Raw genomic sequence first — 25,536 nt, forward strand, 5'->3', positions numbered from 1 at the left:
CGGGCCCCCAGTGCCTGAGCCTTGACCGCGCCACCCCCCACCCAAGCCAGCTCCAACCTTCCTGAGTGGGTTGAGCTGCAGGAGCAGCCAGAACTTTCTGGAAGCAGGCAGGGAGCTGGTGAGTCAGCAGTGAAGGACAGGGCAGTGGGGGGCAGTGGGGAGGCAGCTTGTGCTGCTGCAGACCCTGCAGCCTCCAAGTGGAGACCACCCTGCAGGAGGTGTGGACCAGGCTGAGGAGGGAGGATCACAGAAGGGGAAGCAGATCGGAGTACAGAGATGGGGGTGGGCAATAAGGACATTTCTGTCTTCTCCCGCCACCCCCTTCCTCCTCCCTCCCAGGCCCCAATTTGGAGACCGGGGAGGTGAGTGATGCTGTGTTCTTTCCCCAAGCCCCTTCCTCTCTTTTATTAGTGATTTAATAATGATTGACAAGGTTGTAAGACAACAGAGTACAATTCCACACAGTTCTCACCACCAGAGTTCTGTGTCCCATCCCTCCATTGGTAACTTCCCTATTCTTTATCCCTCTGGGAGTATGGACCCAAATTATTTATGGGGTGCATAAAGTGGAAAGTCTGGCTTCTGTAATTGCTTCTCTGCTGGACATGGACATTGGCAGGTCAATTCATACCTCCAGCCTGTTTCTATCTTTCCCTAGTGGGGTAAGGCTCTGGGGGAGGTGAGACTTCAGGACACATTGGTGAGGTTGTCTGTCCAAAATGACATCATGGTAGCATCTGCAACTTGGTGGCTGAAAAGCAGTAAGATATAAAGCAGGAAAAAAATTGTTTAATAAACAGGAACCTAAAGGTAGAAATAGAGCAGATGAAACTAAGGGTCTTCGTGTGGACAGAAGCTAGGAATGACTTCAGTCATGTTTTCCTGAGCCTGACAGCTAACATTCAGGTAGACTAAAAATATCATCTGAGAAGATGGTGTCAGAGTTGAATATAGGACTAGGAAGCTAGATTAAGGCAGAGAGCAGGTCCCAAACATGAGGAAAGTATATAAATAAATACCATTAACTGTTTACCCCATCAATCTGACCCAGGTCCCATGTCAGTTCATTTTTAGTACAGGAGCTTCCAGACCTTGTTCTCAATGGACCCTGCCAGGCTGGACTGAGATATAAGGGGTGCAGTCACCATGAGAAGGAGCTGGGGGGTCCACAGGGGGCTCCATCAGAGTAGGAGGAGGAATTCAATTCCCACCCCCTTGGGCTGACTGGCTGAGCTGTTTCCAGATGACACACGAGGCAGGAGTGTACGCCCACCCCCTGCCCGAGGGACGGAGTCACTGCCAGGCAGGAGAGACTCCAGGGCCTGGGAGCTGAGGTTTCGGGATTCTGATCAGGCCCCTGCTTACCTCTGAGGCACCCCTGTGTTCCCTGGGACCCCAGCCTCACAGGACACCCCCCATCTCTTTCTGGCCAGCTGCTCTCCTCAGATTGCCTGGTGACTCTTGTGAACTCATACAACAGTGAAATCACCCATGAAAGGGGACTCAGGCCTGGGGTACGGGGGGCAGAGAGAATGTCTTCACAAGCGTGAGGTCCCAGGTTCAGCTCCCAGCAGCACATGGAAGCACCGTGCACAGCACTAAGGGGGGATCTATGGATGGTGGGGTGGTACTCGAGTGTCTCTATCTCCCTCTCCCTCAAAAACATAAAGAATAAAAATTTGAGCTAGCCATGGGGAGGGGGCTGGGCAGTGGCACACCTGACTGAGCGCACATATTACCAAGCTCAAGGACCCAGATTTGAACCCCTGCTCCCCACCTGCAAGAAGCTTCATAAGCGGTGAAGCAGGTCTGAAGATGTCTCTCTTTCGCTTTCCCTCTCTATCTCTCCCTCCTCTCTCAATTTCTCTCTGTCCTATTAAATAAAATAGGAAAGAACAGGGAGTCAGGCGGTAGCGCAGCGGGTTAAGCGCAGGTGGCAGTGCAAGGACCTGCATAAGGATCCCGGTTTGAGTCCCCGGCTCCCCACCTGCAGGGGAGTCGCTTCACAGGCGGTGAAGCAGGTCTGCAGGTGTCTGTCTTTCTCTCCCCCTCTCTGTCTTCCCCTCCTCTCTCCATTTCTCTGTGTCCTATCCAACAATGACATCAATCATAACTACAACAATAAAACAAGGGCAACAAAAGGGAATAAATAATAAATAAATATTTTTAAAAATAGGAAAGAACAAAAGAGGAGAAAGGAAGGAAGGAAGGGGGAAGGAGGGAAAGAAAGAAAGAAAGAAAGAAAGAAAGAAAGAAAGAAAGAAAGAAAGAAAGAAAGAAAGAAAGAAAGAAAGAACCACTGGGAGTGGTGGATTTGTAGTGCTTGCTCCAAGCCCCAACGATCACCCTGGAGGCAAAAATAGATAAATCAGCAAGATGGAGCTGTGTGGTGTTTGGCAGCTTTGTGGACATGTAAGAGCCTGAGGCTGTTCCCAGGAACCACATTTAAGGTGTACATAAAGGAGCCTCGCTTTAACCACAACAAGGGCAACAAAAGGGGGGGAAATGGCCTCTAGGAGCAGTGGATTCATGGTGCAGGCACCGAGCCCCAGCATAACCCTGGAGGCAAAAAAAAAAAAGCCTCACTTTGGTTTTATTTTTTCCACATTTATTTACTTATTTATTTTTATTTGTGATTAACAGTAGTTTACAAGAGTGTAAGATTCCAGGAACTAGTTCCACAGCACGCGCACCATGTCCCCTGGTCTATATCTAGCTTTTGGGACTTTGTTAGGAAGTGAACCACCTGGGATGGAATTAGAGAATACTATGAAAGGAAAGGTCTCACCCAAGTGATGAAGCTGGAGGGTTGTCATTCCACACCTGAAGTCTCTGGACACAGTCTGAAGTGAAGCATGCTGGGGTGGCACTCGTTACGTTGATTAGGTTGCTATCGGCGGATGCAATATTATTTGATATGAATTGGGAGAAGCATGCGGGAAAGTGGGCCCCACCCTAAGGTTCCAGGACTGGGGGAAATATAGGCTCTATAGTGGAAATGTGAGGTTCCTGCTGTCTTAGGGTTCAAGAAGACAATGGATAGTTATTGTTATCATCATATTATTTGGTAATTGGGTTAACTTTGAAAAGTCCCTTTGTTAGGGTTTGCTGTATAATACCCAGTATCTTGTATATAGCTGTGCCGAGACAAGCTTCTATAGGGGCTGCAGGCTGAGAGCAGGAAGCTCATCACAGAAGCAGGGGCCGCAAGGTTAAGTAAGGGGCGGGACTTGGACCCTTTGCTCAGGGTCTGGCTGCCTTAGCTACTGTTACCCTTTTTTTTTGTACAACTATGTCTGGGCAGTTACCCTTGGTCACTATAGATAGAGTTAGGCACTTTTTTATATAGAACATCTTACGTTCTTGGTCCTCTGCTTATCAAGTTCAGCCTGACCTTCTCTGTCTCAGTTCTTTGTCCCCACTTACCTGACCTTCAGCTTCACACAGCCACCTGCCGGCACAATCTCAGCCGGTCCATTATATTTTCTGTTTTTCTGTTCTGAGTTGGGACCTTCTTACAAACACACCACAATCATCTTCTAAGCGTATTCAGGGGCTAAAATTTTGGAAATTCCCTCACAGCCCCAGGAGGAGGTGGCCAGACCCAGAGATAGTCTTGGAGCAGAAAACTATCACTCCATCTTATTTCTTGTCACCGAACTTTGGCACCTGAAATAGTCCCCCACAGCCAAGGGAGACTTTGCTTTTCTTTTCAATAACAGAAAGAGAGAGAGAGAGAGAGAGACACCATGGCACTTCTCCATCATTTATGAAGCTTCCCCTGGATGGTACAAGCATGTAGTGCCAAGGCTCAAACCCAGGATGTCAAGCTTCATAAAGTCTGTGGGCTCTAGCACAGCGGGTTAAGCGCAGGTGGTGCAAAGTGCAAGGATTTGCATAAGGATCCCGGTTCGAGCCTCTGGCTCCCCACCTGCAGGGGAGTCACTTCATAGACGATGAAGCAGGTATGCAGGTGTCTGTCTTTCTCTCCCCCTCTCTGTCTTCCCCTCCTCTCCATTTCTCTCTGTCCTATCCAACAACAACAACAACAATAATAGCTACAACTATAACAAAATAGCAAAGGCGACAAAATGGAATAAATAAATATTTTTAAAATGCCTTTTAAAAAATGTGTGTGTGCTCTACAATGAGCAACCCCTCAAACTCCTTCTTTTTTTAAGATTTATTTTCCAGGGGCCAGTCAGTGGTGCACCCAGTGGAGCACACATATTAAACTGCACAAGGACCCGGGTTCAAGCCCCCACTCCCCACCTATAGGGGAAAGCTTCATGAGTGATGAAGCCAGGCTATAGGTGTCTCTTTGTCTCTTTCCTTCTCTAACTCCCCCTTCCCTCTCAATTTCTCTCTGTCTGAACCCAATAATAAATAAAAAATAATGTAAAAATAGAAACTTAAAAAATAAAATAAGGTGTATTTTCCTTTCTGAGAGACCAGAGCACCCAGCACTCAGCTGTAAGGCCTGGCAGCTCTGGGTACGGACACGGCCTGGGGCATGCAAGTCCTGCGCTCCACCACTGAGCCAGCTACCTTCCCCCCAGCTGTTTTCACACTTACCCCCTGACAGCTGCTGCTGGCCATGCTGAGAGGGCACATTGTTTCTGAGGGGGCTTGTGGTATTATTTTCTTTTAAATCAGAGCACACTGGTACAGACGGTGTCATGTCCCCATTCCCGAGGGCACACCAAGGGTCAGGGAGGTTGGGGTGGGGCTGCCTCCCAACCCAGCTCTGCAACCTTCTCTTTTCCCACAGCTCAGACTCCACCCCCCAGGGGACCCCCCCTCAACCCCACCCCTGTGACAGCTCTGAGGCCCTTGTGTTCCTGGGGCCACAAATGGCCCCATGACTGGCTGAGTCATTGGACGTGGTGTCCCCAAATTGCTTTGTGGCTGGAGAATGTCGCCTATGTATACATGTCATGCAGCCCCCAGCCCAAGGCTGTGGGGAGGGCACTGCCCAGCCCCCACTCCACCAGTCATGGACTCACTGGGTCTGGGGGAGGCAGCTCCGAGGGTGGTTTGGGAGGGGCCTTCATGTCTCCTTCCCAGCCCCATGTCCAAGGCCTGGCTTGTCCATGACCTCCCCTGTCTGCTTTTCTACCAGCCTCTCATGGTGGCAGGGAAGACATCAGCCCCCGCCTCCCACCTCATCTCTGCAGGTCTTCTTAGCTCCGAAGCCCCCACTCCCTGGTCTTAACCCCGGGGGGCATGCTGGAGGGGATACTGCTGATACGTGGGTGGTGAACCTTAGCCAGTTGCCAGGACCCTGAAGATTGATTGTCTCAGGGTTGAGAGAAAATCACTTCAGTCATCATGCGGTTTTATCTGAAGAGTCTGGAGGGACACACACAGGACATCCCAGCTGGGACAGTGTCCAGTGTGCAGCCCCATCCTGATCTCCCCTGAGCATTTATTCATAAGATTATGCATCTCATGAAAAGGAAGGAGGAAGATTAAAGATGTTTATTTTTCTTTATTGGGGGGTTAATGGTTTACAGTTGACAGTAAAATACAGTAGTTGGTCCATGTGTCACATTTCTCAGTTTTCCACATAAGAATCTAACCCCCCACCTAGGTCCTCTTCCACCATCATGTTCCAGGACCTGAACACTCTCCGCCCCCACCCCAAAGTCCTTTACTTTGGTGCAGTCCACCAAAAAGATGTGTTTTTTTTTTTAAGAGAAACTGATACATCAGGCGTAAGAGAAATATACATCAAGACCTAAATCACAAAAATAAATAAATAAGACATAAATCACAGGTGGTTACACATCACACAGATAAAGATCAGAACACATTGCTAAGGGGGAAAACATCAGAGTAACGGCATTTTAGACTGTCACTGTCCAAATGTCATTACATCAGGAACATCCTTTTGATACCATAAGAGACTGAGTTTATGCACAGTCTCCAGTCCCTCAGAGCAGCAGCCAGATATCAGAGTTGTGGGTGATCCCAGTGGCAATACCTCTCTACTCACCTGCGGGACAGAGATCTCTGACATCTCCAGACTTTTCCCTAGAGCAGGATTCTTTATGTCGGTCCCTGCGCTTAACCCGCTGTGCTACCGCCTGACTCCCACAGAGCAGGATTCTTGTAGAAAGGGACCCAGCCAGAAAAACAGGCCTCATGGTGTTATTAGACAAAGGGATGCTCTTCCCCCAACACCCTTGGCCTGGGACTCAGACCTGTCACTTCCCTCTTGGGCCTGGTTCCCAGCCCTCAAAGTTGGATCCAGCCCACTACCGCCCCCTCCCTGCAGAATTGGGGGGTGCTGAGCAAGGCTGGCTCTTGGAAAGTCAGCAGCAGAGAGCAGAGCTTTTGTCAGAAACTGAGGGTGCCCCCCCACCCCCGCATCTCTGAGGCCTGTGGGTGCTCTCCACACTGAGGTTCACAGGAATAAACTGGGTCACGGGGGTAGGTTTGCTGCTCCAGCAGGAACAGAGCCCTGAGAACCTTGCAGAGGAAAAGCAAACTATTTCTCAGAAACGGTGAGAACATCAGTGCTCTGCGGGCCTGAGTGCTGGACTCCTGGCAGATCAGCAATCAGGCGTTTTCCTAAGTCCCCGCTGTGGTCCTCTTCTCTCATTGGTAGAACGGCAAAGCAGGGAGAGAAGCTGTTGTGGAGAATGCAGCAAACTCTGGGAGCCACCCAGCAGTCGCTTATGAGACTGTATTAAAACTCCATGACTCTAGGGGGCAAAGTGGTGCACCGGGCTGAGCACACATTACCAAACTCAAGGACCCATGTTCAAGCCCCCAGTTTCCACTTGCAGGGGGAAGGCTTCACAGGCAGTGAAGCAGGTCTGCAGGTGTCTCTCTGTCTCTTTCTCTCTGTCTCTCACTCCCTTCTCAATTTCTCTCCCTCCTAGCCAATAAAATAGGAAAGAAAAAAATTGGAAAAAAATGGCCACCAGGAGTAGTGTGTTCATACTTCTGGCTGGGAGATGGGGACCACGAAGCTTGTGAGCCTGGGGGTAGGGGCAGAGTGGGGTGTCCCTGTGTGTGACCCGCCCTCAGAACCACCTCCCTCCCCCTTCAAGGACAGACCAGCTCCCCCGGCTGGAGAGCATCTGCCATGGGCTCTGTTTTCAAAAATGAAGACCCTTGGGGCCCGGGCAGTGGCACACCGGGTTAAGTGCATATAGTACAAAGCGCAAGGATGGGCGTAAGGATCCCAGTTCCAGCCCCCAGTTCCCCACCTGCAGGAGTGTCGCTAAACAGGAGGTGGAGCAGGTCTGCAGGTGTCTATCTTCCCCCCACCTCTGTCTTCCCCTCATCTCTCGATTTCTCTCTGTTCTATCAAGCAACAACAAAGTGAAAAAAATGGCCGCCAGGAGCAGTGGATTCATTATGCCAGCACCAAGCCCCAGTGATAACCCTGGAGGAATAAAAGGGGGGATGAAGGCCAGGACTTGGGGAGCAGGCTCTGCTCATCCTCAGAACTCGGGGCTGCCAGCATGTGTGGACCAAGGGCCTGGGAGGCCTGGGGTGCAGACCTAGGACATGTCTTACCCTCCGCACAGGCAGCCCCTGGCACAATCTTCTGGAATCCACTCCCTTCCTGCTGAGGCGCAGAGGCAGGAGACAGCAAGCACTGTGGGGGGAAGTGAGGGGTGGATGTGGGAAGGTGATGGAGGTGAGAGTGGGGAGAGGCTGGGGAACAGGGCAGCCTGGTGGGTAGAGCACATGCCGAGCCATGAGGGAGGCCCTGGGTTTGGATTCAGGCACCACTGGGGAGCCTTGTGGGGACACCAGGGAGGGCGGCTGGGGCCACTCTAGCGTCCTTGCTCCTTTACAGAAATACAGAATGAAAACTGGGCAGGGACGCAGCCCAGAGAATTATTGTCAAATTTAAGTCAGAGTTTCTTTCTGGAACGAGGGAGTGGGCTCCACACAGGGAGAGGGTGGAAACCAAGGGGCTGGGGAGACAGCTCAGCACATCAGCACAGGACTTGCACACCCAAGGGCCCAGGTTCCATTCCCAGCGCCTCATCACACAAGAGCTGGGGACTGCTTACTCTAACCTCTCTCTCTGTCTCTGTCTCTCTCTATCCCTCTCAGATAAAGAAAGGTTAGGATGTTACAGTGCACAAGGACCCGGGTTCAGGCCCCCAGTGCCTGCCTGCAAGGGGAAAGCTTTGCGAGTGCTGAAGCAGGGCTGCAGGTGTCTTTCTGTTTCCCCCTCTCTATCACCCCCTTTCCTCGAGATTTCTGGCTGTCTCTACCCAGTAAATAAAATAAAGATAATAGAAAAAGAAGAGTTAGGCAACAGCCTCTAGGCAATAGGCTTTCGTGCCCGAGGCCCCAGCACCACCTGTGCCAGAGCTGATGGGTGCTCTGCCGTGTGTGTGTGTGTGTGTGTGTGTGTGTGTGTGTGTGTGTGTGTGTGTGTGTGTGTCTTAACTAAACTCATAAAAACAGAAGTTGATGGAGCCAGGTAGTGGCTCCCTTTCTGCAGGGGGGGGAAGCTTCATGAGCTATGAAGCAGGGCTACAAGTGTCTCTCTGTCTCTCTACCTCCCTTTCCCCTCTGAATTGCTCTCTGTCCTATCAAATTTTTAAAAAATAGGGAGAAAAAGGCCACTGGAAGAGGTGGATTTGTAGTCCTGGCACCAGGCCCCAGTGATAATCTTGGTGGCAAAAAATATGAAAAGAAAGAGAGGGGGGGAAGAGAGAGAGAGAGACAGCAGTGGCACAGGCTCAAGCTACACTGGAGTCCTCCAAAGCTGGGCAGGGGGTCTCCCACTGTCCCTTTTCCACTTGTGTGAATTTTAAGATGGCATCTGTGGCCTGGGCTGGCCCTGGGGTGCTGGGCCCCAGGATGCAGAGAGGGGAGGGGAGGGCAGAAGGGCAGGGCAGTCCAGCCTGACCTGTGTCCCACCCTGCAGCCCCCTGAGCAGGAAGGCGCGCTGCCGCGGCAGGTGGGCAACAAGACGGAGTGCGGGCTGCTGGGCTTCGTGCTGGACCTGAAGCAGGACTACGAGCCGGTGCGCAGCCAGGTGCCCGAGGAGAAGCTGTACAAAGTCTACACCTTCAACTCCGTGCGCAAGTCCATGAGCACCGTGGTGCGCACACCCGACGGCGGCTTCCGCATGTACAGCAAGGGCGCCTCTGAGATCGTGCTCAAGAAGTAAGGGGCGGGGGTGCAGGGTCAGGGGGCAGGCAGGGTCAGGGGCCGGGGGCCAGACGGGATGGGTGTGGGCAGGGCCGGGGCCAGGCAGGGGCTGGGGTCCGGTGGGCAGGAGCCAGGGCATGGTGGTGCCAAGCACTGGACACTGGGGCTGGGGCCAGGCAGAGGCTGGGGATAGAGGCCAAGGGCAAGTGGAATGCAGGGATGGTTATGGGCAGGTGCCACTGCATGGGGGCAAGGGCAAGCTTAGCTAGAGTCAGATGGGGGCCAGGGCCAAAGGGCTAGGGCAGGTGGGGTCAAGGCCCAGGGGCCAGGGAACAGGGTTGGGGCAGGTAGGGGCCAGGTGCCGGTGGAACCCAGGGGCAGGTGGGTGCCAGGGACAGTGCAGGGGGTGGCCAGGGGCAGGGGGTCAGGGGTGGGCTGGGGGCCAGGATGCTAGACAGGACACACAGGGGCCCAGCCATCAGTCCAGGTACCAGAAAGCAGCCTGCAAAGCAAAGCAAGTCTAGGCCTCAGTTTCCCCAGGTGCAGGAGGGTATGGGCCAGCCCCAGGACCTCTGTCACTCACTCCACAGAGCTTTTCTTATCTTTATGTCTTTTTTAATTTTATTTATTTTATTTTATTTTTGAGAGAGACACAGAGAGAGAGAGAAACACCAGAGCACTACTCAGCTCTGGCTTATGGTGGTGTGGGGGACTGAACCTGAGACATAGGAGGCTCAGGCATGAGAGTCTGTTTGCATATCCATTATGCTGTGTCCCCCACCTTTCATGTCTTTATTTATTGGATAGAGACAGAGAATCTAGAAGGGAGAGATAGGGAGGGAGAGAAACAGAGAGACACCTACAGCCCTGCTCCACCACTCTGAGGCTTCTCCCCCCATGCAGGTGGGTAGCGGGGACTCAAACCTGAACCCTTCCACATGGTAATGTGTGCACTCAGCCAGGGGCACCACTGCCAGGCTCCCTCCATGAAGTTTCTCAAAAGGTCCTGTGAGGGGCCAGAATATGGCTCACCCAGCAGGGTACAGGCCTTGCCAAGCCAAAGGCCCAGGATTCAAGCCCCAGCACCACATGAAGTACCATAGATGTTTCTAGGAGAAGCTCTGTGGATGGTGGAGCCATGCCCTCATGTCAGTCCTCCTTCTGCCTTCTGTCTGTCTCACAAACAAGACCGCTGAGGCCTGGTCGAGCACACAAGTTACTGAGCTCAAAGATCTGGGTTTGACGCCCTGGGCCCCACCTGCAGGGGAGAAGTTTCAGGAGCACTGGAGCAGCACTGCAGGTGTCTCGCTGCCTCTCTCCCTCTCCAGCTGTCCTTCCCTCTCAATATTTCTCTGTCCTATCATATCAACAAATAATAAATAATTATCTCTTGAAAGTCTATTAAAAAAAAGTCTAGTTCCCAGGCTCACTATAAACACACTAAGCCTCGAGGCTAGGAGCAGTGGGTGTGTCACAGCAAACCCCGGCTCCTGGGGTGAGGAGGGGATCAGGTGACCTGTACGTCCCAAGGCAGGGGGAGTGGGTAGGGGGCACCTGGAAGGGCCCTGATGGGCTGGGTAAAAGCTCCCCCCACACACACACACACACACACACACACCAGCAGCAGCAGCAGCAGCAGCAGCAGCAGCAGCAACTGGTCTAATGAGCCAGCAGGAGCCACCGGAGCTCAGCAGGTGGGGTTTGTGCCTTGTCACTACACAACTCTAACCTGTTGGAGCCCTGGCACCACCACAAGAGAGTACAAGGCACCAGGGGAAGCGCTGGTACTATGGTCTGTCTATCTATCTATCTATCTATCTATCTATCTATCTATCTATCTACCTTTCTGTTGTCTTTCTCTCTGGCCTCTTGAGAAGGTCTGACCATCCCACCTACCCCACCCCCACCCCCACAGGTGCTGTAAAATCCTCTCCGGGGAGGGCGAGCCCCGCGCCTTCCGGCCCCGGGACCGGGACGAGATGGTGAAGAAGGTGATCGAGCCCATGGCGAGTGACGGGTTGCGCACCATCTGTGTGGCCTTCCGGGACTTCCCGGGCAGCCCCGAGCCCGACTGGGACAACGAGAATGACATCCTTAACGAGCTCACCTGCATCTGTGTCGTGGGCATTGAGGACCCTGTGCGGCCCGAGGTAGGGGCTCCTCGCAGACTCTCGAACCCTGCACCACACTGCTCGGGCCTGGGCACAGAGCTGCCTTCCTCTGGAGAGAACACCACCCTGCAGCCGGGCTCACTTTGTCTCTGCTGCTTTTCCCTCCAGAGGTTCACCACTCCAGGCTGATCTTTTTAATATACAAATTTTTAAATTTTATGTTATAGGTGATTTAATATTGACTTACAAAATTAGGAGATAACAGCGGCACAATTCCACACCATTCCCACCACCAGAGTTCTGTGTCCCCATTCCCTCCACTGGCAACTGCACTGGTTCTCCCAAGATCACACATATGGGTTGACTGTTATTTCTAGAACTGTCTATATTCGTATAGATTTTCCCTTTTTTCCCCTATGGTCCTGCCTTCTCTTCCTTTCTAAGTCTCACCTGCACCTACTGCTACTTCCCAGTGTCTTTCCTTTTCCCTTTTCTTTTTCTGGGGCCTGATGGAATTGGGGTTCAGAGCCCTCTGGACATCTTCCCCTAATATTTCTCTCCTTCTGGGAATATGGACTCAGATTCTTTATGGGGTGCAGAAGGTGGGAGTTCTGGCTTCTGTAATTGCTTCTCCTCTAGATATGGGTGTTGGCAAGTGGATCCACACCCCCAGCCTGTTTCTATCTTCCCCTAGTGGGGCAGGGCTCTGGAGAAGGGAGGCTTTTTTTTTTCCCCAGAGAGAGAGAGAGAGAGAGAAAGAGAGAGAGAGAGAGAGAGACTCCACAGCCCCAAAGCTTCCTTCAATGCTGTGAGGAGCAGAATCAAACCTGAGTCCTACACGTGGCAAAGCAACGCACTGTCCCAGTGAGCTATGTGGCCACCCATCTTTGTCACTCTAAAGTGGTAGTAGGTTCAAGCCCAGCGTCTCATAGATGCTCTACCCACCAACTGAAGCCCCCTCCTGGGTCCTAGATTCCCCTTGAGGGAGACACAGCCACACTGAGGGGACCCACCAGACAGCCTGACTCAGTTTCCACTCCAGCAACACCCATCTCCAAAAAGGCCCCGTGCACCAGGGCTTCTTGTGTCTGTTTGGGGAAACAGTCTATCACCTCATCACCTTCAAATTCAGCAGCAGTTTGTCAGGTCAGGGCCGGGAGGGAGCTCCTGGCCCCAAGGCCTGCAAGACAAGTGTGTGGGGCTCCAGACCAGGGCCTCCGGGTCTGAGGGGTCAAGTGTCCCCTGCCACTCAGGGGGGCTTTGCAGCCAGTGGCACCTGTCACCTTGTTCTCAGCTCCCAGCTGGCTCCTCCTCCCAAAGTCCAGGAGATTCCGGGCTGTGCACAGAGTGGGACTGGGAGAGCACTGGCTTCTAATTGGCTGGGCTCTGAGGGCCCTGACTAGCCCAGATGTCAGTCTGTCCTTCAAAGAAGCTAGGAGATAGTCCTTTGCTCTCTGGAGAGGTCATATGACACATCAAACACAGTTATTTCTACTTATATCAGAATGATGTCATATCCTGTAAATAAAATGGCCCAAGTGAAGTGCCCTTCCAAGAATGATAATGATAAAGTGAGATTTTACAAGTAGCAAAAAAAAAAAAAAAAAAGTCAAGAGCCCTGTATAAAGGAACTAGAATAAAACTATCCGCCAGGGAGCAGGCAGTGGCTCATCTACAATACACACATTCCAGTGCGCAAGCACCTGGGTTCAAGCCCCTGCACCCCACAGGTGCAGGAAGGGAAGGACCTGCATGCCAGCCATGTTGTGATTGATTAGCAATGCCTGCCACAGGCACTGGCAGGGGAAGCCTCACAAGCAGTGAAGCAGGGCCTCAGATGTCTCTCAATCGCTCTCTCCCTTTATCTCCCCCTCCCTTTTCAATCTCTCTCTGTCTATAATAAATAAGTAAATTTTTTTAATTTTAGTTTTTTATTCATGAGAATGATAGGAGGAGAGAAAGAGAGAGAACCAGACATCACTCTGCTACATGTGCTGCTGGGGATTGAACTTGGGACCTCATGGTTGAGGATCCAATGCTTTATCCACTGCACCACCTCCCAAACCACACTATAAATAAGTAAATTTTTTTTAAAACTTTTAAAAAATCGTGAGTCAGGTGGTAGTGCAGCGGGTTAAGCACATGTGGCATGAAGAGCAAGGACCAGTGCAAGGATCCCAGTTCGAGCCCCCGGCTCCCCACCTGCAGAGGAGTCACTTCACAGGCGGTGAAGCAGGTCTGCAGGTGTCTATCTTTCTCTCCCCCTCTGTCTTCCCCTCCTCTCTCCATTTCTCTCTGTCCTATCCAACAATGATGACATCAATAACAACAATAATAACTACAACAATAAAACAACCAGGGCAACAAAAGGGAATAAATAAATATTAAAATAAATAATAAATAATAAATAAGTTTATATGTAGTCCTGCAAACCAAGGTTCTCTCAAAAAAAGAAACATATATATGGTTAATTTTCCTTAAAACCTGAAGTTTCATGAGCAGATTTTCTGTTGAATTCAGAGGAACCATACGTGAGGCTTCACAGGGGCAGCTTTCTGTGAGCTCTAGCATGTTCTGTACTCTTGGGGAGGCAGAGGTCACATCTGAGGGGTGTCTAGGGGACCTTTTTTAAAGTCTCTGCCTGAGACAAGAACAGTGACTAAAACATCCCAATAAATAAGTGCTGCCTTCCTGAGGCAGCAGGGTGTTGAGGGTTTGGTGATTGATTAACAATGCCTGCCATTGTTAATGGCAGGGAGGGGTGGGTCTGTGTGCCAGCCCTGATGTGATTGATTAGCAATGCCTGCACTGGCACAGGCAGGGAGGAGGGTGGGTCTGTGTGCCAGCCCTGCTGTGATTGATTAGCAATGCCTGCCATGGGCTCAGGCAAAGAGGGAAAAGCCTGTGTGCCAGCCATGTGCCCGTGCCTCCAGTTGGCAGTGGAGCTGTGAGCAGGGCTTCTCTACAACCCCTGAGTACAGGGCAGGCTGCCCACACTGGTGCCCACCACTCCTGCCCTCCATACAGGTCCCTGAGGCCATCCGCAAGTGTCAGCGGGCAGGCATCACGGTGCGCATGGTGACTGGGGACAACATCAACACGGCCCGGGCCATTGCCATCAAGTGTGGCATCATTCACCCGGGCGAGGACTTCCTGTGCCTGGAGGGCAAGGAGTTCAACCGGCGGATCCGCAACGAGAAGGGAGAGGTAGGCGGCCACCACCCTGGGCCTAGAGAGAAGGCCTGGGCCGGGACAGACAGGCGTGGGCGGCAGTCTCCCCCTGAGCCCGCCTACCCGTGTTCCTCTGCAGATCGAACAGGAGCGAATCGACAAGATCTGGCCCAAGCTACGGGTGCTGGCGCGCTCCTCCCCCACGGACAAGCACACGCTGGTCAAAGGTGAGCCAGCTCTGCTACAGCCCTGCCCACCCTCCATGGGGCTCCCTGGGTGCTGTGCATGGTGCTGAGAGAGGAGAGACCCCACAGCCCTGCCCACCCTCCATGGGGCTCCCTGGGTGCTGTGCATGGTGCTGAGAGAGGAGACACCCCACAGCCCTGCCCACCCTCCATGGGGCTCCCTGGGTGCTGTGCATGGTGCTGAGAGAGGAGACACCCCACAGCCCTGCCCACCCTCCATGGGGCTCCCTGGGTGCTGTGCATGGTGCTGAGAGAGGAGACACCCCACAGCCCTGCCCACCCTCCATGGGGCTCCCTGGGTGCTGTGCATGGTGCTGAGAGAGGAGACACCCCACAGCCCTGCCCACCCTCCATGGGGTTCCCTGGGTGCTGTGCATGGTGCTGAGAGAGGAGACACACCACAGCCCTGCCCACCCTCCATGGGGCTCCCTGGGTGCTGTGCATGGTGCTGAGAGAGGAGAGACCCCACAGCCCTGCCCACCCTCCATGGGGCTCTCTGGGTGCTATGCATGGTGCTGAGAGAGGAGAGACCCCACAGCCCTGCCCACCCTCCATGGGGCTCCCTGGGTGCTGAGCATGGTGCTGAGAGAGGAGGGAAGCCACAGTCCTGCCTGCCCTCCATGAGGCTCCCTGGGTGCTGTTCATGGTGCTGAGAGAGGAGAGACCCCACAGCCTGCCCACCCTCCATGGGGCTCCCTGGGTGCTGTGCATGGTGCTGAGAGAGGAGACACCCCACAGCCCTTCCCACCCTCCATGGGGCTCCCTGGGTGCTGTGCATGGTGCTGAGAGAGGAGACACCCCACAGCCCTGCCCACCCTCCATGGGGCTCCCTGGGTGCTGTGCATGGTGCTGAGAGAGGAGACACCCCACAGCCCTGCCCACCCTCCATGGGGCTCCCTGGGTGCTGAGCATGGTGCTGAGAGAGGAGAGAAGCCACAGTCCTGCCTGCCCTCCATGAGGCTCCCTGGGTGCTGTGCATGGTGCTGAGAGAGGAGAGACCCCACAGCCTGCCCACCCTCCATGGGGCTCCCTGGGTGCTGTGCATGGTATTGAGAGAGGAGACACCCCACAGCCCTGCCCACCCTCCATGGGGCTCCCTGGGTGCTGTCCATGGTACTGAGAGAGGAGAGACCCCATATCCCTGCCCACCCTCCATGGGGCTCCCTGGGTGCTGTGCATGGTGCTGAGAGGGGAGAGACCCCACAGCCCTGCCCCACCCTTCATGGGTGCTCTTGGCCATAGCCTCACCCCTTCCTCATTGTCATGTGGGGCTCACTCAGGCTGTTTGGAGCCCCAGTGTCAGCCTGGCTTCAGAAACCCCCAGGCTGCCAGACCCCAGGTGTGGGCTTCTGGGAGTGGCCACCTCATAGGTGGGCCCAAAGCCTGCCCTGGTGCCTTCCCAGGTCTCCCCAGACAGAGAGCACATACCTGCTAAGCCCACCCAGGTGGCCAGGCACCGTTTCTTTATGACTGGCACAGCCCTGGGTTCGAGTCCTGGCTCTGAAGGTGACCTCAGGCTAGTCCCCACCTAGCACGTGGCCCAGGGACAGGACTCTGACTGGGACACCTGCCCTCCTCCCCGCAGCACACCCCATACACTCCGTGTCTTGCTGAGGCTCCGGCCACCCACTGGTTCCTGCCATGTATCTTTGTGAAAGGTCAAGGGTGGGGGTGCCTGGCAGTGGATCCCTGCCAGGTGCCCTCCAGAGGCATGGCGTGAGGGATGTCCTCACCCAGAGCTGAGGGCGCCTGGCAGGAGAGAAGCCCCTGTCCCCCACCCCCACTCCTGGCCCCACATAAGCACCTGTCTTGCTTTCTGGGCCAGGCTGTGATGAATCTGGGGGCATCTGTCCATTGCTGTGGGCTGGAAGCCTCCGGTGGGTGGGGGGCATGGGCTGCCCAGAGCGAGGCAGAGTGGTGGGCCAGGGCTCACTGCTGGATGGTGCAGCCCAAGCCCCTGGCAGAACCCAGGCCCTGGGGAGATGTGGGGCAGGTGGTGGACCCTGGGGAGCCCCAATGGCACTCAGGACAGTGGGGCAGAGGTGCCTGTCCCCCTAAGCTGCCCCACCCCCATCCAGGCATCATTGACAGCACTCACACGGAGCAGCGGCAGGTGGTGGCTGTGACGGGGGACGGAACCAATGACGGTCCTGCGCTCAAGAAGGCAGACGTGGGCTTCGCCATGGTAGGGGAGGGGCTGTGTCCTGGAGGGGAGTGTGGGGAGGGTGGCTGGGGGCACAGGGCGAGGGAGGCGGGGGGAGGGTGGGGAGGGTAGCTAGGGAGGCACTGAGTGGGGGAGGCAGGGACAGGCCCCCAGCTGACTGGACCTGCAGCTCACACTCAGCGTCTGAAGGCTCAGCCTATTCCCCACCCCATCTTTCTGGGAGTGGGCAGAGGGTCCCTGCCTTGAGGGGTCAAAGGGGAGGGTGTGTGTGTGTGTGTGTGTGTGTGTGTGTACGTGTGATGTTGCTGTATGCACACGCATGTGTGCACTGTGTTAACGGGCAATGCACTGCTGTGAGCCCGGAGCATGATGTGCATGTCTGTGCTCATCCACCCGTGTGCAGGTGGCGAGGGAGAGTGTGCAAGTGAGTGCAGGAGTGTGTAAGATGAGCACAGGAGTGTGTAAGGTGAGCGCAGGAGAGTGTGCAAGTGAGCACAGGAGTGTGTAAGGTGAGCGCAGGAGTGTGTGCAAGTGAGTGCAGGAGTGTGTAAGGTGAGCGCAGGAGAGTGTGCAAGTGAGCACAGGAGTGTGTGAGGTGAGCGCAGGAGTGTGTGCAAGTGAGTGCAGGAGTGTGTAAGGTGAGTGCAGGAGTGTGTAAGGTGAGCACAGGAGTGTGTGCAGGTGAGCGCAGGAGAGTGTGCAAGTGAGCACAGGAGTGTATAAGGTGAGCGCAGGAGTGTGTAAGGTGAGCGCAGGAGTGTGTGCAAGTGAGCACAGGAGTGTATAAGGTGAGCGCAGGAGTGTGTAAGGTGAGCACAGGAGTGTGTAAGGTGAGTGCAGGAGAGTGTGCAAGTGAGCACAGGAGTGTGTGTAAGTGAGCGCAGGAGTGTGTAAGGTGAGTGCAGGAGTGTGTGCAGGTGAGCGCAGGAGAGTGTGCAGGTGAGCGCAGGAGTGTGCAGGTGAGTGCAGGAGTGTGTAAGGTGAGCACAGGAGTGTCTGCAGGTGAGCTCAGGAGCGTGTGCAGGTGAGTGCAGGAGTGTGTGCAGGTGAGCGCAGGTATGTGCAGGTGAGCGCGGGAGTGTGTGCAGGTGAGCACAGGAGTGTGTAAGGTGAGCGTAGGAGTGTGTGCAGGTGAGCTTAAAAGCATGTGCAGGTGAGCACGGGAGTGTGTGCCGGTGAGCGCAGGAGTGTGTGCAGGTAAGTGCAGGTATGTGCAGGTATGTGCAGGTGAGTACATGTGAGTGTGGGTGTGTGCAGACGGGGCGGCGGTTGTGGCCTGGGGTGCCAGGGCTGTGACGACCCCGGTCCCGGTCCCGGCCTTCGCCCAGGCGCTCATCCTGTCCTGTCTGTCCGCAGGGCATCGCCGGCACCGATGTGGCCAAGGAGGCGTCTGACATCATCCTGACAGACGACAACTTCAGCAGCATCGTGAAGGCGGTGATGTGGGGCCGCAACGTGTACGACAGCATCTCCAAGTTCCTGCAGTTCCAACTCACCGTCAACGTGGTGGCCGTGATCGTGGCCTTCACAGGTGCCTGCATCACGCAGGTGGGTCTCTGCAACGCAGACACCCCGCGGGTCACCTGGCTGTGGACCCCGAAACACCTGAAGACTGGGGCTAGGGGAGCTGGGTGGGAGCGGGGCGGGCTAAGAAGGGGCGGGGTAGGCGGGGCTTGGTGGGCGTGGTTGTGAAGTGGGCGGTCCTTTGGGATGGGCGTGGCTAGAGTGGTGTGGTTGTGGCGTGGGCGTGTTCATTGGAGGGCGTGGCTCTGGGTGAGGCTGGGAAAGGTTAGGTGAGCCGGCTTGGTGCGGGGTTTGTGATGTAGGCGTGGTCATGGGTGAGTGGGCGTGGCTTTGGATGGGGCGGGCGTGGTTCTGGGAAAGGACTTGGTCTTTGGCGAAAGGCGGGTCTGGACGGGCAAAGCTTGGTGTGGGCGTGGTGTTGGGTGGGTGTGGTCAAATGGGGAGTGTTTGTGGGTGGGCGTGGTTGTGGAGTGGGCGTGGTTCTGAGGAGTGTTGGAGGGGCGGGGCTAGGTGGGCGGGTTTTCGACTTGGTTGTGAGATGGACGGGGCTTGTTCCAAGACCCCTCCCTGCAGCCCTGAGGGCAGGCCAGTCTTTTTCCATCAGAAGCCCGAGCCAGCACTGCCCTCAGATCTTGTGGCCCTGGAATGCTGCACCCCACTTCCCGATACACAGAGCTGCGCCCAGGATCCCCGCCCTCGGGAGTCTGGCGGGGAAGGCACCTCTCCCCATCCGTGGGCACGCGGCTCCCTCTAGTGGCGGCTCAGGGGACACACCTAGAAAAAGTGCAGGTGCAGGTGGGGACCCCAGGCTCTGTTGGGCCTGCACCTAAGCGGAGTCTGGCAGGCCTGACCCTGAGCCACATGTAAAGACAGGAAGGGGGTGTGAAGGCATGGAGCCAAGCAGGGGTGGAGGTGGAAGGCTTAAGAGCTGAGAGAGGGTGTGGCATGAGAGGAACATGAGGGTCAGAGAAAAAGCTCCCCCCCCCCCCCCCCCCCGGCAGGGTGCTGCCATGTGTGTGACCTGGTCTGGGCCTCAGCCAGGAGGGCAGACCCACCCACAGGGCCAAGGGAAATAGTGGGAAGTACAAGGGGAGGTACAGCTCCTGAGATGGCCCACTGCATACGGTGCCAGCTTCACCATGCCCGGGGCCCTGGGTTTGAGCCCCAGCACCCCATGGAAATAGTACAGTGCAGGGGAGCTGTGGTGCTGTGGCAGCTCTCTCTCCCACTCTTCCTGAGAGCAAACAGTTTGCTCTACTCAGGGTCCTGGGTTCGAGCCCTGGCACCACAAGGGAGCTCCATGGATGGTGAATGGTGCTCACTCTCTTTCTCTCTCTTCTTCTGTTCCTCTCTCTGAAAAGAAAAGAATTGTTTACAAGTTGGAGGAGTAATAGAATTGCTCACTCATGCAACCACAGCACTACAAAAATATATCACTAAGATCGCATATGTGTGAGACAGCAGATAGCCGGGAGCTAGCCTGGGATGGAGGGACCCACTTTTCTCCTTGAGAGGGAACGAGGTTGCGAAGTCACTAGGGAACACACTGCTATGCTCAGAGCATTCAAGCCCCTGGCATCACATGGGAGCACCATGCACAGCACCTAGGGAGCCCCATGCAAGGTGGGCAGGGCTGTGGGGTCTCTCCTCTCTCAGCACCAAAGACAGCACCCAGGGAGCCCCATGGAGAGTGGGCAGGGCTATGGGGTCTCTCCTCTCTCAGCACCACGCACAGCACCCAGGGAGCCCCATGGAGGGTGGGCAGGGCTGTGGGGTCTCTCCTCTCTCAGCACCATGCACAGCACCCAGGGAGCCCCATGGAGGGTGGGCAGGGCTGTGGAGTCTCTCCTCTGTCAGCACTATGCACAGCACCCAGGGAGCCCCATGGAGGGTGGGCAGGGCTGTGGGGTCTCTCCTCTGTCAGCACCATGCACAGCACCCAGGGAGCCCCATGGAGGGTGGGCAGGGCTGTGGAGTCTCTCCTCTCTCAGCACCATGCATAGCACCCAGGGAGCCCCATGGAGGCTGGGGCTGTACTAGTGTCTCTTCTCTCTGTGTATCTCTATGTCTGTACAGAGAGCAGGACTGGGGCTCTCAGTGGCATCTCACCTGTGTACACTGAAAGACTCCATCTCCCTTGGGTAGGACGGGTGGAGCTTGGGCCTGCTGTGACCCCCCAGGCCTGGTGTCCCCCTAGGACTCACCCCTGAAGGCCGTGCAGATGCTGTGGGTGAACCTGATCATGGACACGTTTGCGTCCCTGGCGCTGGCCACGGAGCCACCGACGGAGACGCTGCTGCTGCGGAAGCCATATGGCCGAAATAAGCCGCTCATCTCTCGCACCATGATGAAGAACATCCTGGGCCACGCCGTCTACCAGCTCACCCTCATTTTCACGCTGCTCTTTGTGGGTGAGTCCTCCCTGCAGGGAGTCCTGGGCTGTGGGGAGGGAGGGCAGAGGGGCACCTGGTGGGGTCAGGATGGAGAGCTCCTGCCTGGCAGGGGGCCTGGACATGCCTCTGGGCCCTCCCCCACATTTAGTCACAATGGGCACAGGAGAACGTTGAGGACTGTCCCCTACCAGAAAAGCATAGTCGTCTGAGGACACAGCAGGCCTGGTGCAAGGCTATGGGGTGTCTCCTGTCTCAGCACCATGCACAGCACCCAGGGAGCCCCATGGAGGGTGGGCAGGGCTATGGGGTCTCTCCTCTCTCAGCACCATGCACAGCACCCAGGGAGCCCCATGGAGGGTGGGCGGGGCTGTGGGGTCTCTCCTCTCTCAGCACCATGCACAGCACCCAGGGAGCCCCTTGGAGGGTGGGCAGGGCTGTGGGGTCTCTCCTCCCTCAGCACCATGCACAGCACCCAGGGAGCCCCATGGAGGGTGGGCAGGGCTGTGGGGTCTCTCCTCTCTCAGCACCATGAACAGCACCTAGGGAGCGCCATGGAGGGTGGGCAGGGCTGTGGGGTCTCTCCTATCTCAGCACCTGCGACCTCTTTTGTTCTCTGCTTTGCTGCACCGCTGTCTCTATCTTAAACCACAAAGATAAAAATCTCCAAGGGGAAGGTGTCTGCCAGGTTTCTCCCAGGAGGGTTTTGTGAACTGCCAACCCAGTAGGCTTCCCCCACGACACACCACCAGGCACAGGCACGGATGATATATCGCCTTCCAGCCCCGGGCCCCTACACCGCCCCCAACCTAGGACATCCACTTCCAAACCCCCTCACCCAGACCCCCAGTACCCAGCCCCCCAACAACCAGCACCCAGTACCCCAGGCCCCCAGCACCCAGCCACGGGCCTCTCAGCCTCCCACCCCCCAGCTCCCAGCACTCACCCCCGTAGCACCCAGCACCCACCCCTGCAGCACCCAGCCCCCACTCCCCGCAGCACCCACCCCTGCAGCACCAGCACCCAGCCCCTGCAGCACCCACCCCCACAGCTCCCAGCACCCACCCCTGCAGCACCCAGCACCCAGCCCCCGCAGCACCCACCCCCATAGCTCCCAGCACCCACCCCTGCAGCACCCAGCACCCAGCCCCCGCAGCACCCACCCCCATAGCTCCCAGCACCCACCCCTGCAGCACCCAGCACCCAGCCCCCCTTGCCCAGCCCCGGTCGCCCGCCCGCCCGCAGGGGAGAAGTTGTTCCAGATCGACAGCGGGCGGAATGCGCCGCTGCACTCGCCGCCCTCGGAGCACTACACCATCATCTTCAACACCTTCGTGATGATGCAGCTCTTCAACGAGATCAACGCCCGCAAGATCCACGGCGAGCGCAACGTGTTCGACGGCATCTTCCGCAACCCCATCTTCTGCACCATCGTGCTGGGCACCTTCGCCATCCAGGTAGCCCGGGGGACCCCCCCCCCCCCCGACGGCCGGGCGCCTCGAGGGCTCCCCCGCGCCCGCCCTGACGCGCGCTCTGACCCCCAGATCGTCATCGTGCAGTTTGGGGGGAAGCCCTTCAGCTGCTCCCCGCTGCAGCTGGACCAGTGGATGTGGTGCGTCTTCATCGGGCTGGGAGAGCTCGTCTGGGGCCAGGTAAGGGCGGCTGGGGGAGGGGCCCCAGGAGCGCCGCCCCCACCCCAGGGCGTCCCAGTAGGCCGGGATTCACCCCAAGGCGGCGGCCTCCTGGACTAGACAGGAAGCAGAAGGGCCAGTGGGGGCGCACTGGGTCAAGCGCACACGTTACCATGCCTGAGGACCCGGGTTCGAGCCCCCACTCCCCACCGGACCCGGGTTCGAGCCCCCACTCCCCACCGGTGGAGGGGGAAGCTTCAGGACGGTGAAGCAGGTCTGCAGTTGGCTCTCTGTCTCTCTCCCTCTCTATCTCTCCTTCTCCTCTCAATTTCTCTCTGTCCTATGAAATAAAAAATAGGGAAAAAACTGAGGAAAAATGGCCAAAGAGTGGTGGATTTGTAGTGCTGGCACCAAGCCCCAGCGATAACCCTGGAGGCAATAAAAATAAATCAGTAAGCCAACAAATCAATAATCCCAGTGCCAGTGGCATCACTCGAGTTCAGCCCGATGCCCAAAATTGAGGCAGCGCCTTGTCTAAATGGGCAGGTGGGGAACCGGAAGCTGGCTCGCGGTGCATGGTCTCAGGTTCAAGCCCCGCTCCGCACCTTCAGGGGAGAAGCTTCACGAGCAGTGAAGGAGCTCTGCAGGTGTCTTATTGTCTCTTTATCTCTCTGTCTCCTCCCCCACCCTTTTCAATTTCTCTCTGTCTCTATCCAATAAAATAGAAAGGAAAAGGGCCCTGCAGTAGCGCAGCGGGTTAAGCGCACATGTGCAAAGCGCAAGGATGATCCCGGTTCAAGCCTCTGGCTGCCCACCTGCAGGGGGGTCGCTTCACAGGCGGTGAAGCAGGTCTGCAGGTGTCGCTTTTTCTCTCCCCCTCTCTGTCTTCCCCTCCTCTCTCCATTTTTCTCTGTCCTATCCAACAACAACAACAGCAATCGAAATAATAACAATGATAACAACAACAGGACAACAAAATGGAAAAAATGGACTCTGGGAGCAGTACATTCATAGTGCAGGCACCAAGACCCAGCAATAACCCTGGAGGCAAAATAAATAAAGGAAAAAAGAGAAAATTGGCCCTTGTGAGCAGTGGATTCATAGTGCTGGTACCGAGCCACAGCAACAACCCTGGTAGCAATACAAATAAATAAATAAGTAAATAAGCGCAGTGTAGTGGTCTTTCTCAAGAGTATCCAGGTGCTCAAATCCTGAGGCAGCACCTGTTCTAAACAGATAGGTAAGGGACCAGGAGAGCTGGTTTGCTGTGCACAGTCCCGGGTTTGAGTCCCAGCATTCCAGAATCGCAAAAGAGCTCTGTGGATGGTGCTGTGGTTGGCAGTGTCTGTCCTTTTTTTAATATTTATTTATTTATTTATTCCCTTTTTGTTGCCCTTGTTTTTTCATTGTTGTAGTTATTATTGTTATTGGTGTCATTGTTAGTAGATAGGACAGAGACAAATGGAGAGAGGAGGGGAAGACAGAGGGGGAGAGAAAGATAGACACCTGAGACCTGCTTCACCACTTTTGAAGCGACTCCCCTGCAGGTGGGGAGCCGGGGGCTCAAACCGGGGTCCTTATGCCGGTCCTTGTGCTTTGCACCATGTGCACTTAACCCGCTGCGCTACCGCCCGACTCCGCAATGTCTCTCTCTCTATCCCCACCCCACTCTCTAAAAAAAACTCAAGAGGGGCTGGGCAGTGGTGCACTCTGTTGAGTACACACGTTATCAGGCACAAGGACCCAGGTCCAAGCTCCCAGTCCCCACCTGCAGGTGGGCACTTCACGAGCAGTGAAACAGGTCTGCAGGTATCTCTCTTTCTCTCCCTCTCTATCTCCCCTCCCCTCTCAGTTTCTCTCTGTCCTATCAAATAAAACAGAAAGAAAAAAGTAGCCGCCAGGAGTTCTGGATTCATCATGCAGACACCAGAGATAACCCTGGTGGCAATAAAAAATAATTAATTGGGAGTTGGGCAGTAGCGCAGAGGATTAAGCGCAGGTGACGCAACTGGTGTAAGGATCCCGGTTCGAGCCCCCGGCTCCCCACCTGCAGGGGAGTCACTTCACAAGCAGTGAAGCAGGTCTGCAGGTGTCTATCTTTCTCTCCCCCTCTGTCTTCCCCTCCTCTCTCCATTTCTCTCTGTCCTATCCAACAACAATGATATCAACAACAACAATAATAACTACAACAGTAAAACAACAAAGGCAACAAAATGGAATAAATGAATGAATAAATAAATAAATATAAATAATAATAATTATTAATTTTAAAATATCCGCTGGCCAGAAATGCCCAGCAGGAGAACGTGTGAATGAGGCCCCCACCACATGAAGGGATCAGAGGCCATCAAGAAAGAGACGACCAGCAGGGGTCCCCTAGGGTCTGGGGCCCCTGGTGCCCAGGGCTGTGACCATGTCTTTGGGGAGCCCTGGGCAGGGTGCAGGAGGAACCCCCCAACCCCTCTGCCCCACCCCTACCACACCAGGACTTGTGAAAAATACTGGAGCCAGATCCTGGAAACAGGGTTGAAGGCTTCTTGGGGTGCTGATCACCCCAACAGGGGGGTGTAAAGGCCACTTCATGCCATCTTACTCAACTCTCAGACTGAGGGTCCTGAGCTGATACCACCTTCAGGGCCCCAGAGTCCAGTCACAGCCATCCAGCACCCCAAACTCAGGTCCCACTAGACCCCCACAGAAGCTGGGCCAGAGCACTCAGACACAAGCTGAGGAGCCAGCAATCCAATATGCCTGCCGTACCATATAACAGGGCCCAGGGTCCAAGCCCCAGTACCACATGAGAAGACCATGGATGACCCTGGGGAGCTCTATGGATGTTGGAGCAGCACTGTGATGTCTCTCCCTTCTCTGTGTGTCTCTGTATCTGCACTAAAAAGAATGAAAAAGCCAGAGCCCTCCCCCACTAGGGAAAGATAGAGACAGGCTGGCAGACGGTGGGGCACCCAGTCAAGCGTACATAATACCATGTGCAAGGACACATGCCAGGACCTGGGTTCAAGCCCCAGCTCCCCACCTGCAGGGAGAGGCTTCAGGAGCAATGAAGCAGGTCTGCAGGTGTCTCTTTCTCCCACTCTCAGAGCTCTCTATCTCTCCCTCTCTTCTCAATTTCTTTCTGTCCTATGAAATAAAAAAAAATGGGGGAAA

At 55.3% G+C, this 25,536-nt stretch overlaps 1 protein-coding gene across 12 annotated transcripts in view; it reads left to right on the forward strand.

Moving 5' to 3' along the window:
- Positions 1-25,536, forward strand: part of ATP2B2 (ATPase plasma membrane Ca2+ transporting 2) — a 232,855-nt gene that overhangs the window by 197,859 nt on the left and 9,460 nt on the right. For all 12 annotated transcript variants that reach the window (XR_009547083.1, XM_060180697.1, XM_060180700.1 and 9 more), the window contains 9 exons: positions 8,909-9,150; positions 11,051-11,285; positions 14,274-14,453; positions 14,557-14,644; positions 16,741-16,847; positions 18,183-18,374; positions 20,548-20,761; positions 21,986-22,197; positions 22,285-22,392. Coding sequence is in view for 11 of the 12 variants with exons in the window: in XM_060180697.1 (XP_060036680.1) it covers positions 8,909-9,150; positions 11,051-11,285; positions 14,274-14,453; positions 14,557-14,644; positions 16,741-16,847; positions 18,183-18,374; positions 20,548-20,761; positions 21,986-22,197; positions 22,285-22,392 (1,578 nt within the window). In the remaining variant the exon portion in view is untranslated. The remainder of the gene's footprint in view (positions 1-8,908; positions 9,151-11,050; positions 11,286-14,273; positions 14,454-14,556; positions 14,645-16,740; positions 16,848-18,182; positions 18,375-20,547; positions 20,762-21,985; positions 22,198-22,284; positions 22,393-25,536) is intronic.

This window comes from Erinaceus europaeus, chromosome 21, assembly GCF_950295315.1.
Source record: "Erinaceus europaeus chromosome 21, mEriEur2.1, whole genome shotgun sequence".
NCBI lineage: Eukaryota > Metazoa > Chordata > Mammalia > Eulipotyphla > Erinaceidae > Erinaceus > Erinaceus europaeus.